The sequence below is a fragment of the Plectropomus leopardus genome, chromosome 15 (assembly GCF_008729295.1).
Source record: "Plectropomus leopardus isolate mb chromosome 15, YSFRI_Pleo_2.0, whole genome shotgun sequence".
NCBI lineage: Eukaryota > Metazoa > Chordata > Actinopteri > Perciformes > Serranidae > Plectropomus > Plectropomus leopardus.
This window is the reverse complement of record NC_056477.1, coordinates 25,043,939-25,056,194: the sequence shown is the minus strand read 5'-3', so window position 1 is coordinate 25,056,194 and position 12,256 is coordinate 25,043,939. Positions and strand designations below refer to the sequence as shown.

The 12,256-nt window shown below is 41.1% G+C and overlaps 1 protein-coding gene across 2 annotated transcripts in view; it reads right to left on the bottom strand.

Moving 5' to 3' along the window:
• Positions 1–2,990: 2,990 nt before the first annotated feature.
• dntt (deoxynucleotidyltransferase, terminal) overlaps positions 2,991–12,256 on the bottom strand; it is a 93,806-nt gene continuing 84,540 nt past the window's right edge. For both annotated transcript variants that reach the window (XM_042502674.1, XM_042502675.1), the window contains exon 11: positions 2,991–3,822. In XM_042502674.1, the coding sequence (XP_042358608.1) occupies positions 3,736–3,822 (87 nt within the window). In that variant the 3' untranslated portion in view covers positions 2,991–3,735. The remainder of the gene's footprint in view (positions 3,823–12,256) is intronic.

Here is a 12,256-nt window from a genome sequence, read left to right as displayed (position 1 = left end):
AATTTGGACAGTAATGAGTTAAAAAAATTGTCAAGTCACTGCTCCAATAAATATTTAGCCTGTGTAGAGCAACAACAAATAGGCCTAATTCTTTGTCTGATAACTGGTCGGAACTCCTTTGTAACTTTGTTTTTATTTGTTTGTATTTAGTTTTAAGCATTTTATAAAAGTCAATGAGCTGTTTTACTGGAGGAGAATAAAAATAGAGAGGTAATGTAGATGGTTTGTTACACAGAGGAAGCTTAGTTTTTAACTTTGGTAATTCTTTTTGTCAGACAGACAACAGTTTGCACAGTTGTTTGTACTTGCTCTCTCTTTTTATCTCTTTCATATCCACACACACACGAGCATGAAAGATATGATATATGTTTATATAACTTGCCTGAAACTTTTTCTCACTTTAAACATATTTTTCATTTAACTGATGTAAATTTGAACCTTGTCACATAATGCGGAGCAGGTGGACCCAAATGCAGGAGACTGCAGACAACTGGAACTCAAACAGATCTATATACTGGGTCAGAACAGTGATCCAAAACACAGATCCAACAAAGAATGACCTGAAAACCAGGACTTAAATACATACAAGAATGACGAGGGGATGAAGTGCAGGTGGCAACAAAGGGGTGGAGAAAAACTGGGAAAAACTGAGGAGCAGGACAGGACTAACGGGGATAATATAGGACAGGTGTGTCGCTGGCTGGGAGAAACTCAGGAGCAGGAGAGGATCAACCAGACTGCTGTAAGGCAAGTCTGACAGGAAATAGAGGGGGAAAACACAAAAAGGCAGGAAGTAACACAAGACATGAAACATATAAAGGAAACAGAGTGACTGTGATGAATACATGAAACAAGGACAAACACAAACAGGAAACCCTTAAACAAAGTCCAAAAGGCAACAGAATTTCAGCAAAACCCAATATCAAGATAAGCCTGTTGTTTCAGTCTCTATCAAAATAACCCACTTTTACAGGAAAGACATGGTGCCTCTACATAGAGGAAAGACAAGGGTGTTAAAGGGGCAGTTCAACCCCAAATCAAAAATATAAATTTTTCCTCTTACTTGCAGTGCTATTTAAAAATCTAGATTGTTGTGGTGTGAGTTGCTGAGTACTGGAGATGTCCAACGTACAGCTGTATTCCTTCTTTCCAATATAATAAAACTAGGCACTCGGCTAGTGGTTCGCAAAGTGCCAAAAATATACATATGAAAAACTCAACAGCAATGTCTTCTTCAAGAAATCATGATTCAGTTACTCAAGATAATCGACAGACCTTGTTGGGAGCAGTTTTATGTGAGAACTATTTCCTTTCCACCGAACCACACCCGCCAACTGTATCACTGCACAGAAGGAAGCATAATAGCAACAATAATGATAAAAACGAAAAGTTTGATATTATTATTATTATATACAGCCTCACTGAACTAGCTAATGTTGCAGCTAAGCCAAGGAGGACACCATTTATGTTTACGGTTCTTTTGTCCATGAGTAGATACACTCATCCTTCTGTGCAGTGATACGGGTTGTGGGTGTAGTTTGGTAGAGAGAAAATAGTACCTACAAGGTCTGAGGATTAGTGCATTTTTTTGACATTTGAGCACTGCAAGCCAATTGCCATCTGGTTCCATTATGTTCAATAAAAGGAAAGCATTTCTACAGGTGATATCTCCAACACTCGGTAACTCACACAAAAACAATCTGGATCGATAAATATATGTATAAAAATACGTATTTTTGATTTTGGGGTGAACGGTCCCTTTAATATTGATAGGAACAGTTTGGCACCACCTTATGATTTAGAAACACATCGGTATCCAAATTAACACCTGCAGTTTGTTGTTTCATCCCAAACTGAAAGTAAAAGTCTGTGATTAGACTAAAAACGTCTGTGAAGTGCACGCTGTGCTCTCTAAATCAATTTCTGCATTACAAATAGTAATTAGCTGAGTTCACTGAGGTTAAGTGTTGAAATACTCCAGTATAATCAGTTATATTGTTAAGCATTCACAGCCATCTCCTACAGTTCAGTGAGATAAAGTGAGAGAAAAGACGGTTTCACTTAATAAAGTGTGATAATACCACGCTAACGCATCGCTCCATAGGGAGTGAAGCGGAGGACTTTAGAGCAGATAGTGTTACTTAATTCTTTGCTTTTCAGTTTTACAAACACTTTAAGACCAAAATAACAATGTGTGAATTCTTAAATTGAGTGCTACAGCCTTTTAATCCCTTTACACTCGTGAATATTTAATGTGGAAGTAGAAAAAGATCTCATTCGCACTTGAAAAACAATTAGGAAAAAGAGAGCAGGACAAATGTAAATTTATTGAGGTCAGCTCAATGGTTTTTTTTTTTTTTACTCTTGAGAGATCTCCTATTTTTTGGGAAGAATTCATCCTCGCTTTAAAGTGAAAACATTAGATAACCCAGGAGACCAGGGTGCCGGAGTTTGCTCCATCTGGTTAACAGTGCAACTCAGAGCCTTTAGAGTTTGTTTTGTGTCAGCAAGAGATGCACAGCGGGAGAGAGAAAGACAGAAACTAAGAGAGAGAGAGAAGACGGGGTGGTGGGAGGAGGCCCGGGTCGAGTCCTCAAAGTGCCGGACTGTTCTACTTAAAGATCTTTAAATAGGGTGATTCACCAAAATGCCTCGCTCTCATCCGTCTCTGCTCTTGTTGAGGCGCCATGGGATAAACCGGGGGGGGTTGCTGAGCATCATGGGGAAGTGGGTTGGGGTGCGGACAGCAGTGCAGTTTGTGTCATCACTGAAGGAACAGACTTTTGCCAAATTGCCCACAGGGATCAATAAAGTTTCTTCATTAGTGGATCATTGTCCTACAGAGCCACCGTACGGAAAAATAAGGACACAAATATAGAGAAGCAACCGTCATACATAAAACATAAGCCAAAGTCAAAGCAATAAGATAATGGATGTTTTATGCACTGGAGCCAGAGTCGCTTTGAATGCCAAGACCCATTCATGTGGTTAGTGGACTCATTTACCTTCCGTCTGAATTCTTCATGATTTCCCGGTGCAGCTGATTGCCTCTAATTTCAGCCGAGCATCTGGGGGAAGGGGATTCATTGTGGAAACAAGAGCGGAGACTGTGGGTCTTTTGGATTGCCGCATGCCAGCTAAATGATCTCCAGTGGACGTAGGCTTAAATGGAGGCTAAATGGCGACGCCGAACGCTCCTCTATCTGAAGCTCATTACCCGCCTCTCAATTCCCCCGAGACCTGGCTCAGCTTCACGTCGAGCACTTTCCTGCCAGGAGGAGGGTGATTACAACATTTTGCTCGACAAAAGCTCCCCTTCCCCCTCGTTTCCTGTCTTCTCCCTCGCACTCCCTTTCTCTCCGTTGGTCACCCCCTTCCCTCTTTTCTCTCTCCTATGTGTTTCTTGCTTTCCTGCACCTCGCAAGCACCCCAGGCGATTCAAACTCAGGCTGATTTCTCTTTGTGTCCTGCCTATGATTACAACACATAGAGACAAGCCGTGAATGGTATAGGAGAGTGTTTACTCGCTAACAGACAATAGTGAATAAGCAGAATTATGAATCATACACCAGCCCCAGACAACAACAACTACAATGACGGTAACAACTAAACAAAACTGTATGGAAATCAAAAGCTGTTTGAAAGTGAATCACAGTAGAGGCGCAGAACGGCAAGCAGATGGGATAAACACTGATGTACGCACAGGGTATCATCCAGCCAGGGAAGAGCGGAGGCCTACGCATTCCGCTGCCAAGGCTCGATGTACTCGAGACCCAGATGGGCAAAGATGTCCTTTTCAGTCGTAGCTGCCAGGAACTCTTTCTAGAGAGAGGACAAACAAACAGAAGTCGGTGACTTGTGCAGGAATGTGCAGGAATTTGTCTCGGTGACAGCAGCACAAATTCACAAATTCCCAATTTTAAGCTTCATTATTCCTGAAAATGTCCATGCCTTAACCGCGCTTGTATTTTGGACTCCTATCCCCGCCGCAAGCTGTCAATATCAATTTAGGGTTTTATTCACCCAGTTTGTGCCAAGGCTCAAACATGCAGAGACTGTGCAGATTTACATTCGACCGCCCACCTCCCTCCCACCCTATAAACACTCTAACCTTGCTCTAAGTGATTGAACCCTTCAGCGGATGAGTATTTTCCCTGACAAATCACGACAGGGCTATTAACTGCTGGCCGTCTACCAACGCCATGTGACGGGTTATGTCTCTATAGGAGTGGTGACGAGGCCTGACTCACCTTGAGAGCGAGACAGCCCGAAGAGAAAGAGGGCTGCGATTCTGACACATCCTGCCTTCAAGTGCTAAACTAGACCTGACACGTTGTGAAGAGATGGCAGGAAAACCAAGAGCACGCCAGCTCCCACTGCCAGCCGAAGGCAGAGATAACTGAGAGCAACTAGTCGGCAGCCAGGAGAGGCAAAAACACTACAAGGCACGTCTCGCAATATACCGGCTTCTTATTTATAATGCAAATGACAGGTTAGCCATGTGGCGGGGAGGTGTGGTTGCGCACTATATGAAGCTCTCTTCAAAGCACAGATCCTCTAACCTGCTTTATTTGGAAGTAAAAGTGAAAAGTGAGGGCCAGGGCTGAGTATCATGTGAAAAATTACAACATGGGTACAAACATCAACAGTTAATGTGATACTTTACTTTACTTTACTACCAATAGAGTACTTTTTTGATAGAATTTTTTTCTACTTCATTTGATACCCGTCATGTAAATGAAAGCATTCAATTGTGTAAAATACCACCAGATGTCACACGCCTGTAGTATAGCCATATTTTCAAATGATTTGGTGGCATCCCGGCACCCTGAACTGTGAAATATCTGTGCTCAAAATCATTACACCGCAGACTGTGTGGGTTGTAGCTGCTGCTGTAAGGGTCCAAACACACATTGCATAAAATCAAAGAATGCTTGCAATGATTGGCTGCAGCAAAATCATACTAATTATTATTTGTTTCTAGATCTGGGAACCACAAGAATTGACTGGCTTCAGCTGATAACTTAAAGGTATCGAGTACCGATACCCAGCTGTACTGAGTGCACAAAAATCCATCACTCAACAGAGAAACAACATGTGCACAACTACTGAAGTGAAGTATTCAACATCAAAGCAGAGAGTCAGTCTATAGGCTGATGGTCTGGACTGTTTGGGTGATAGTTTTACTTTTCACCTTCATTTGGACCTCTGGCAAACTTGAGGATTTGGTTAACTCTTTGAATCACTGCCTCTTTTGGCACAATTTTGACTGCCATTATTTATCTGTTATGAACTGTTACTTTTAAAATCAGTTTCACTACTCATAAATGCCATCACTTAGCATGTCAGTGGCACTACGCATGTTCTGGAACCATTTAGCATTATTTTTTCAGGTTGTCTTTATATATGTCTGTCTGTACGTCCATCCATCATATTCTTAAGAACAAATTTCCTCAAATTTGGCACAAACGTTGGCTTTGACTCAGCATTTAACTGATAAGATCTTGGCTGTCAAATGTCACTTTGATCATGCGTCTGTTGTGACTTCTCACAAGGGCTTTGTGAGGATTTGCACAAATTTCGCACAAATGTCCACTTTGACTCAAGGATGAGCTGATGAGAATTTGGTGGTCAAACGTCAGTAGCTAGGACTTCACAATACAAGTTTTTGACCATCAAAAATTCACATTCTAATTAAGAAAAAAACACAACACAAATGTGTGACAGGAAAAAAATTATGAAGTGATGACAAATTATAGTGGTCAAAAGGTCATAGGTCAGCTTCACACTATTACATCATGATGCTATGCAAAAACACTTCTGGCCATTATTCAATAGCATAACTCAGGAAGGGGAGGCGTTGGGTCAGATAATGAATTGGGGACACTAATCTTGGGTTCCCACCTTGAAACTCTGCTGATTCAACATTTTAGAATTTGCAGCTTCTATGTAACATCCATATGTGAAGTCAGGTGTCACAGTTACATGAGTCTGGACAGACATGGATGTAAACTGGGACTTGACTGGTTGGCAGAGGCATACAGCCACAAGGCAGTAATTCTAGTGTTAAGTCTATGTTTTTCTTTTTTGTGTGTTTGTTTACACTTTGGCAAATCTGCATCCTGAAAAGTCTTGCTGCATTCACTGCTAGCAGCTTGTGTTTGCACTCAGTCACTCACTCAGAAGTACTGAAAGCTATCACTTTTGACTACTTTTGATTATTAACAAAACATCTAAACATGAATTATTATTAGGGGAGATCTAGAGTAATGAAGAGTAGCTGTTTATGACTTATAAGCAAATTTATGGATGTTTATTGTGAAGGACATCAGAAATACACAATCTCTGGAAAGATGCAGACTCTGGGTGTTTCTGTGTAATGTGTAATGTCGTCGTTTTTAAATGCAAATTGCATTAATAAGGTTCAAAAGGTAAATCTTTTTCAGACTTGCTGAAATAGCTAGGGGATGATAGAAATGATGGTTAAAACCCACAAAAAAAAGCCCCAAGTTGTAATACGCTGTGATGGTCCTTGAGGATCCACTTCTGAAAATCGGTGGACTCTGAAGTTAGTTTTGTTTCTACGTGTCATCTTTCCTTGCACACAAAAACATCTAATCAATGGTATCCAGAGAAATATTATATCTCTTTCACAAAAAACAGCGTATTGTTAGCAAAACAGTATTATATTTGACTGGAACCATCCGGAGGCCTATTATGTGGTCCACCACTGCTTGTATTTCTCACTGTGCTCATAACCCTGAACCCATTTATTGCCCTTACCACTCAAAACACATGAAATGCAGACACAGATCGCTGCAATTTATGACGCAGCAAGCCATACTGTATTAAACACACGGGTGATAAAAAGTGTAGGCAGGAAGGGAAGCTGAATGAAAGAAAACGGGAAAGAGAGGAGACTGCTGGACAAGGTTGATGTGATTTGGAGTAAATCCACATTTCCAACAACACATGGCAGGGCTTAGTGTTCAGAGGAAACAGAGGACAACTCAGGAGATCCAACTAAAGGAGAAAACACATAGCACATGAGATTCTCAACATTACCAATTTAGCCATTGTCCTGGATCAGGGCAAAAGCCCTCTCTCCGCTGCACTGCCCACTTTCCTCAATTCCTGCAATCCGTTCATGCCCTCAGGGAGATGCTGCTTTATTTACTTAGCGCAAAACAGTGTGGGCTCTGAAAAAAAAAAATCCACAAACCTTATGTACCTCTGAATCCTCCCCTGTAGGCATACACTGGGAAACTTTACTTAAAATGGCAAAAGCAGCTTTTTGGTATATCAAAAGGAGCTTAGAGTTTAAGAACAGAGCAGCAGTTAATTAGAGGGAGAGGTTATCTGTCTGAGACACTCAGGTTCTCAGTGACTGGCACGCCATCAGCACCACAAGCCAGATAGGAAGCCGCGTGTGTTAGTGCGAGCCAGTGTCCTTGACTTAATAAGCTGCTAATCAGCTACATGTTTCTCTGTCCGCCGCGTAATGACATCCCTCGTGGATGTGAACACATATCAGTTCCCGCAAAACATCTGCCCCTTCTCTGCTGCCCGTCATCCTCTCTCTGCCACCCGGCCCACTGCTTGATGGATGGAGCTGATGGACATGGCTGCCTGCCCGGCTCTGGCCCGACTCAACTGACACATCAAAGAGAGAGAGGGAGACAGAGAGACAAAGAGACAGAGGGAAAACCTGGATTGCTGTTCTACACTATCCTGCCAGCAAGCATTTGGAGGACAGAAACATGGAAGAAGCTCCATATCAGCCCAAAAGACCATAACCACAGCCAGAATATGTACCCGTGTATAATATTGACTTGATGTGTGAATATGAACATTATACAAAATTTTATTGGGAATAGTGAAATTAACTTGTTTAACTTTTGTTATTAGTACCACAACAATGAACAACTGGTATTGTTTTCACCTTGTGTGTGTGTGTGTGTGTGTGTGTGTGTTTGTATTTTTCTGTATCATCCTAGCAACATACCGTCCTGTTGACACCTATTGTAGTGGGAACTACCATAGAAGCTGTTCTGAGTATTTTTAAGGTGTTCCTTTGTCTTTCTGTGGACACATTTTGCTAAAGTAATAATGTTGTAACCATGTAAGTTGCAGTCACAAAATTTTAGAGTTCAAAGATAGGTCTGGCCCATGCAAGGAGGTCACTGCATTCGGCACTGTATTCCTAGTCACCTGCTCTTTTCTGCATGCCCAGTCACCCAGCTCTCAGTCAGTAATTTTTTTCAGCAATAGTAATATAGCAATAACCACGCCCACTTCAACCCAACCAACTTAGTTCACCTGTTCCTCATTACTCACAGCCAGCATATATACCCCAGCCTCATCGATCGTCAAGTGCTGGAGATCGCTCTCCAGCACTTTATACCAAACTGATTTCCCATTGCCAACCCTGTCTACCTCTGACCTGCCGGCTTCATCTGATTCCTGGTAAATGCATCAGCCTTCTGTACCTGACCACGAGACCTTCTTCTGTGTCCTTGGTTCCTGTTTTCCTGTGGATTTTTTCTGCCTCCATGACTATGTCCCCTGCCTGTTCCTTCATGGTACCATTGCCTGTTGTGGAACTGAACTGTGTTTGTGGTTGGGCCAATGCCACCACTCACTCGGCTGCCTCTCGGCCTGGTTTGGCTTGCCAACTTTTTGGAGAGACTCTAGTATTAATCTGTATTGTGTGCTATTTATTTGCTCTGCCCTGTACCTGCTGAGTTGTAACAGTAAATGTTACTACCAACTGTCCCTGGTGTCCTGTGTACTGGAACTGGGTCCTAATACCACCCATTACAGTGGGCGAGTCATGTAGCTACTCTAGCCTGGCTGGATCTGCTTAGAAGTTGGAGTCAAAGTGCACTGGATAACAAGACTCTAACGTACTGCTAACGCCTCGCTTCTAATGGGGATTCCCAGTGTGTGTGCACTTAAAGGACTAAACAAGAAACAGAAATACATAACGTGATGAATTATCTTATATAGACAGGGCAAGCTTAGAGTATCAGGCAGAGAGAGATATCTTTAGAAACACAGTGAGACAAGAGAAAACAGAAATCTGCTAGGAGAACCAAGCTAAAGGTCATGTGGAGAGGTATGCAAACACAAGTTGAAATCCATGCAAATTCACTTCTAGAAACTCTGTGGTAGTAAAATGTATCTGAACAAAAGTCTCGGTAAGAGCAGTCATCTCACTTTCAGTGCTGACTGTCTGCTTGGCCACAGCAGCAATGACCATGTGTCAAGAGCTAAAGTATTGAGGTCAGACTGAATGGCTGATGCACATAAAGCACTCAAATCAGTTTCAACATGTTGTATTTTTTCACGTCGAACGGTAAAAGGGACATATTCAGAGCAAAGTATTTCATGCTTAAGGATGTCCACTTTTTTTATACACTTTCATCCCTTACACTCAAAGACAGAAAGACATGAGTTTTTGGGGTTTTTTTCACTTGAATTTCAGATTATCAAATCAGCTAATGTTCTTTTTTTTCTATTTGGACTTTCCTCTTCTCATTGACAGTTAGAAACAGATTACTTTATTGCCAAGAGATCAAGAAGAAAAATCCTTTGATTGCCTTTAAGTTAATTTGTCTTTATTGCAGCACACAGGAAAGGGCTGACAGGGGCAGAAAAAGTGGGAAGTCGATTATGCCCCTGTGTCTTCCTCCTGCAACGATCCGCCGCACACCCACACTTCCCCTGTGCTCCGGTCTGCGAGAGCTCGGTTCACAGGACAGACGGAGCAACCAGAGAGGGCACAGACACCTCACTAATCACACCAGCAATTAGTGCAAGCATCATAAAGCACTGCTGCCTATAAAACAGCTATTGAGTTTAGTGTTATCGTCATTACCTATCTGTCCCCAGCTTGCTAATCAGCCCATGCACTGGGCAGAGAGGCAGACGGGCAGCAAATAATGAATTCCTAATCAGAAACAATGGGATCCTCACTTGACGTCCCTGGTGTTATGGCTCTTTGCTCCCATGGAGGAGTAAACATTTGCAAATCAAAGTTATTTAGTTGATTAGGCTGCCCAAAGGTAATGAAACAGATACAGCAAAGAGTCTGAGAGAAGTGTAATAAAAGCTCTGTGTTTTTCCAGTGTCCTTGTGATGTTGCCAAAGTAGAACTTCATAGAGAATTTATATTGCCATGCACATCATTGTCATTGAGTAAAGGAATTAGAATGAAGCAATGACAATTTATGACATATTTCCTCAGTATGTTATGGCTGCCAGAGTCTTGGTACTATAAAAGTTTGCAATATTTCTTATTGTTTGTGGTGTGTATTTTGTGTCTTATAATGAATTTAGTGAAACAGTGAAGGATGTTTATATTAAACATTGCCAAAGTTTCAAATAATTAGCTAAATGTATGTAAAAAGTAATATGTGTGAAAACCCCTCATTATTCCTAACTTCTGCACTGCAACAGTTGTGAAAAGTTAATAGCTGTTACTACTCTGGCCCAAATATGAGGTTATAGTGTGCCGAATTTCTTTCTATGGTCATCTGCTTCAAGTACGCCACTGCAAGTGTTAATATTCTGTAGCCTACACTGCTACATGTAGCTAAAGGGTACAACAGGGAAACTTCGTTTTGGGTCATATTCCTAGTGTAACATGTCCTGTTATGTTTAGAAGCTTTTATTGGTGATTTTTCACTGTAAAAGTGCCACAATTCACAATTGCAGTCATTTTTCCTGGCTTTAAGTACACTGCTGACATATATGTTGCTACCTGCTAAAGCCAGAGAAACATGTTAAATTGGTTGACAATGTAATAAATAGAGATGCTGAGATACAAATCGCTGACCAATCAGAGCAGACTGAGCTTTTTTGGAAGGAGGTCCTGAGGAGACAGAATCTAAACTGAGCATTTTCAGACAGAGAGTGAAGGTGTTCCAGCACAGACAACAGGAGAAAAATTGGGTCTTTTGTTCTAGAAAAAAACTTTGAATACAAGTATGAACCTGGTATTAAGCATAATAGGTCCTTTTTAACTCCCTTTGTTTTCCTACAAACATACTGGCCCTCAAATATTCTCTGGTTTATGTCTCACTCAGCTCCACATACACAATGCTCATGTCTGTACTACATACATAACTCTAAGTCACATCACATGACTTGACAGGATTGCAAGAAAGAGGCTAAGTAGTCACGTCGTCTTCACCTCGTTAGTGGAATAATTTGTAATGTTTTCAACACAAGATCAGTATGACTTCTCCCTGCGCATTCAAAACTGCAGAAAAACTGGCAAAGAAGTTTTTGCAACTATTTGTTTTTGGTATGCAATGAAAATGTCACTGAATGAATGTGAGCACAGATGCACTGTTTACTGAAGTAATAATTATCGGCATTGTTAAGCGGACTGTTACAAACCGACAAACACAATCCACATATTTTCAGCTGAAACGACGGAAATTCCAACCATAAAACATCTTTTTTTCGCACCAAAATCCAAAATACATATTGATATGACAACAATACATGAATCAAAAAAATGCTTCACCTCTAAGCTGAGAAAGTCAATGTGACTTTTGAAAAAGAAATAGCATATAAAGCTGAAATCTAAAGCAATCACCCATTTCAAATGTAATCACTCTATTAAGAGTGATTACATTTGAAATGGGTGGCACTGGTAAGTTAGAATCATGAACCAGTAATTCATGCATAATTGATGCATGTATTTTGGAAGGCTGCGATCACATGACCAGTGCTCTGATGGAGGTAAACAAGAACAGTCATGTAGGGAGGCAGACTGGGGTCACAAAACCACAGACGCGTGTTCAGAACTGCGAGAACTTTGAGTCATTTAAAGGTACATCGTCGCCATGTTTCTTTGTTCTGAACTCACCCACATTAACTTCACTTGCCTAAGTCGAACCTCCGTTACTTTGCATTAATTACGTAACTTTAAGATAAGGACGTAACATCATTTGTGGGCCGCTAATTTGTAGAATATTATACAAACTGTTGTGTTTGTTACATTGCTCATATACACATCACTTTGTAACAACAAACGTGGCCGTATAATAGCTGATAACGGCATTTTAAACATGCTAGTCAGTGTAGCAGGGGCCTTCTAACCTCGAGGCTATCTATAACATTGATAACCACTACTAACACCTATTAAATGAGGTAAAATAACGTTCAAACTGGGTGAGGCAATACAACACACTGTCCTTTAGTCTGATACACTTAGAGGTTTGAACTAACTTGATCAAAACAT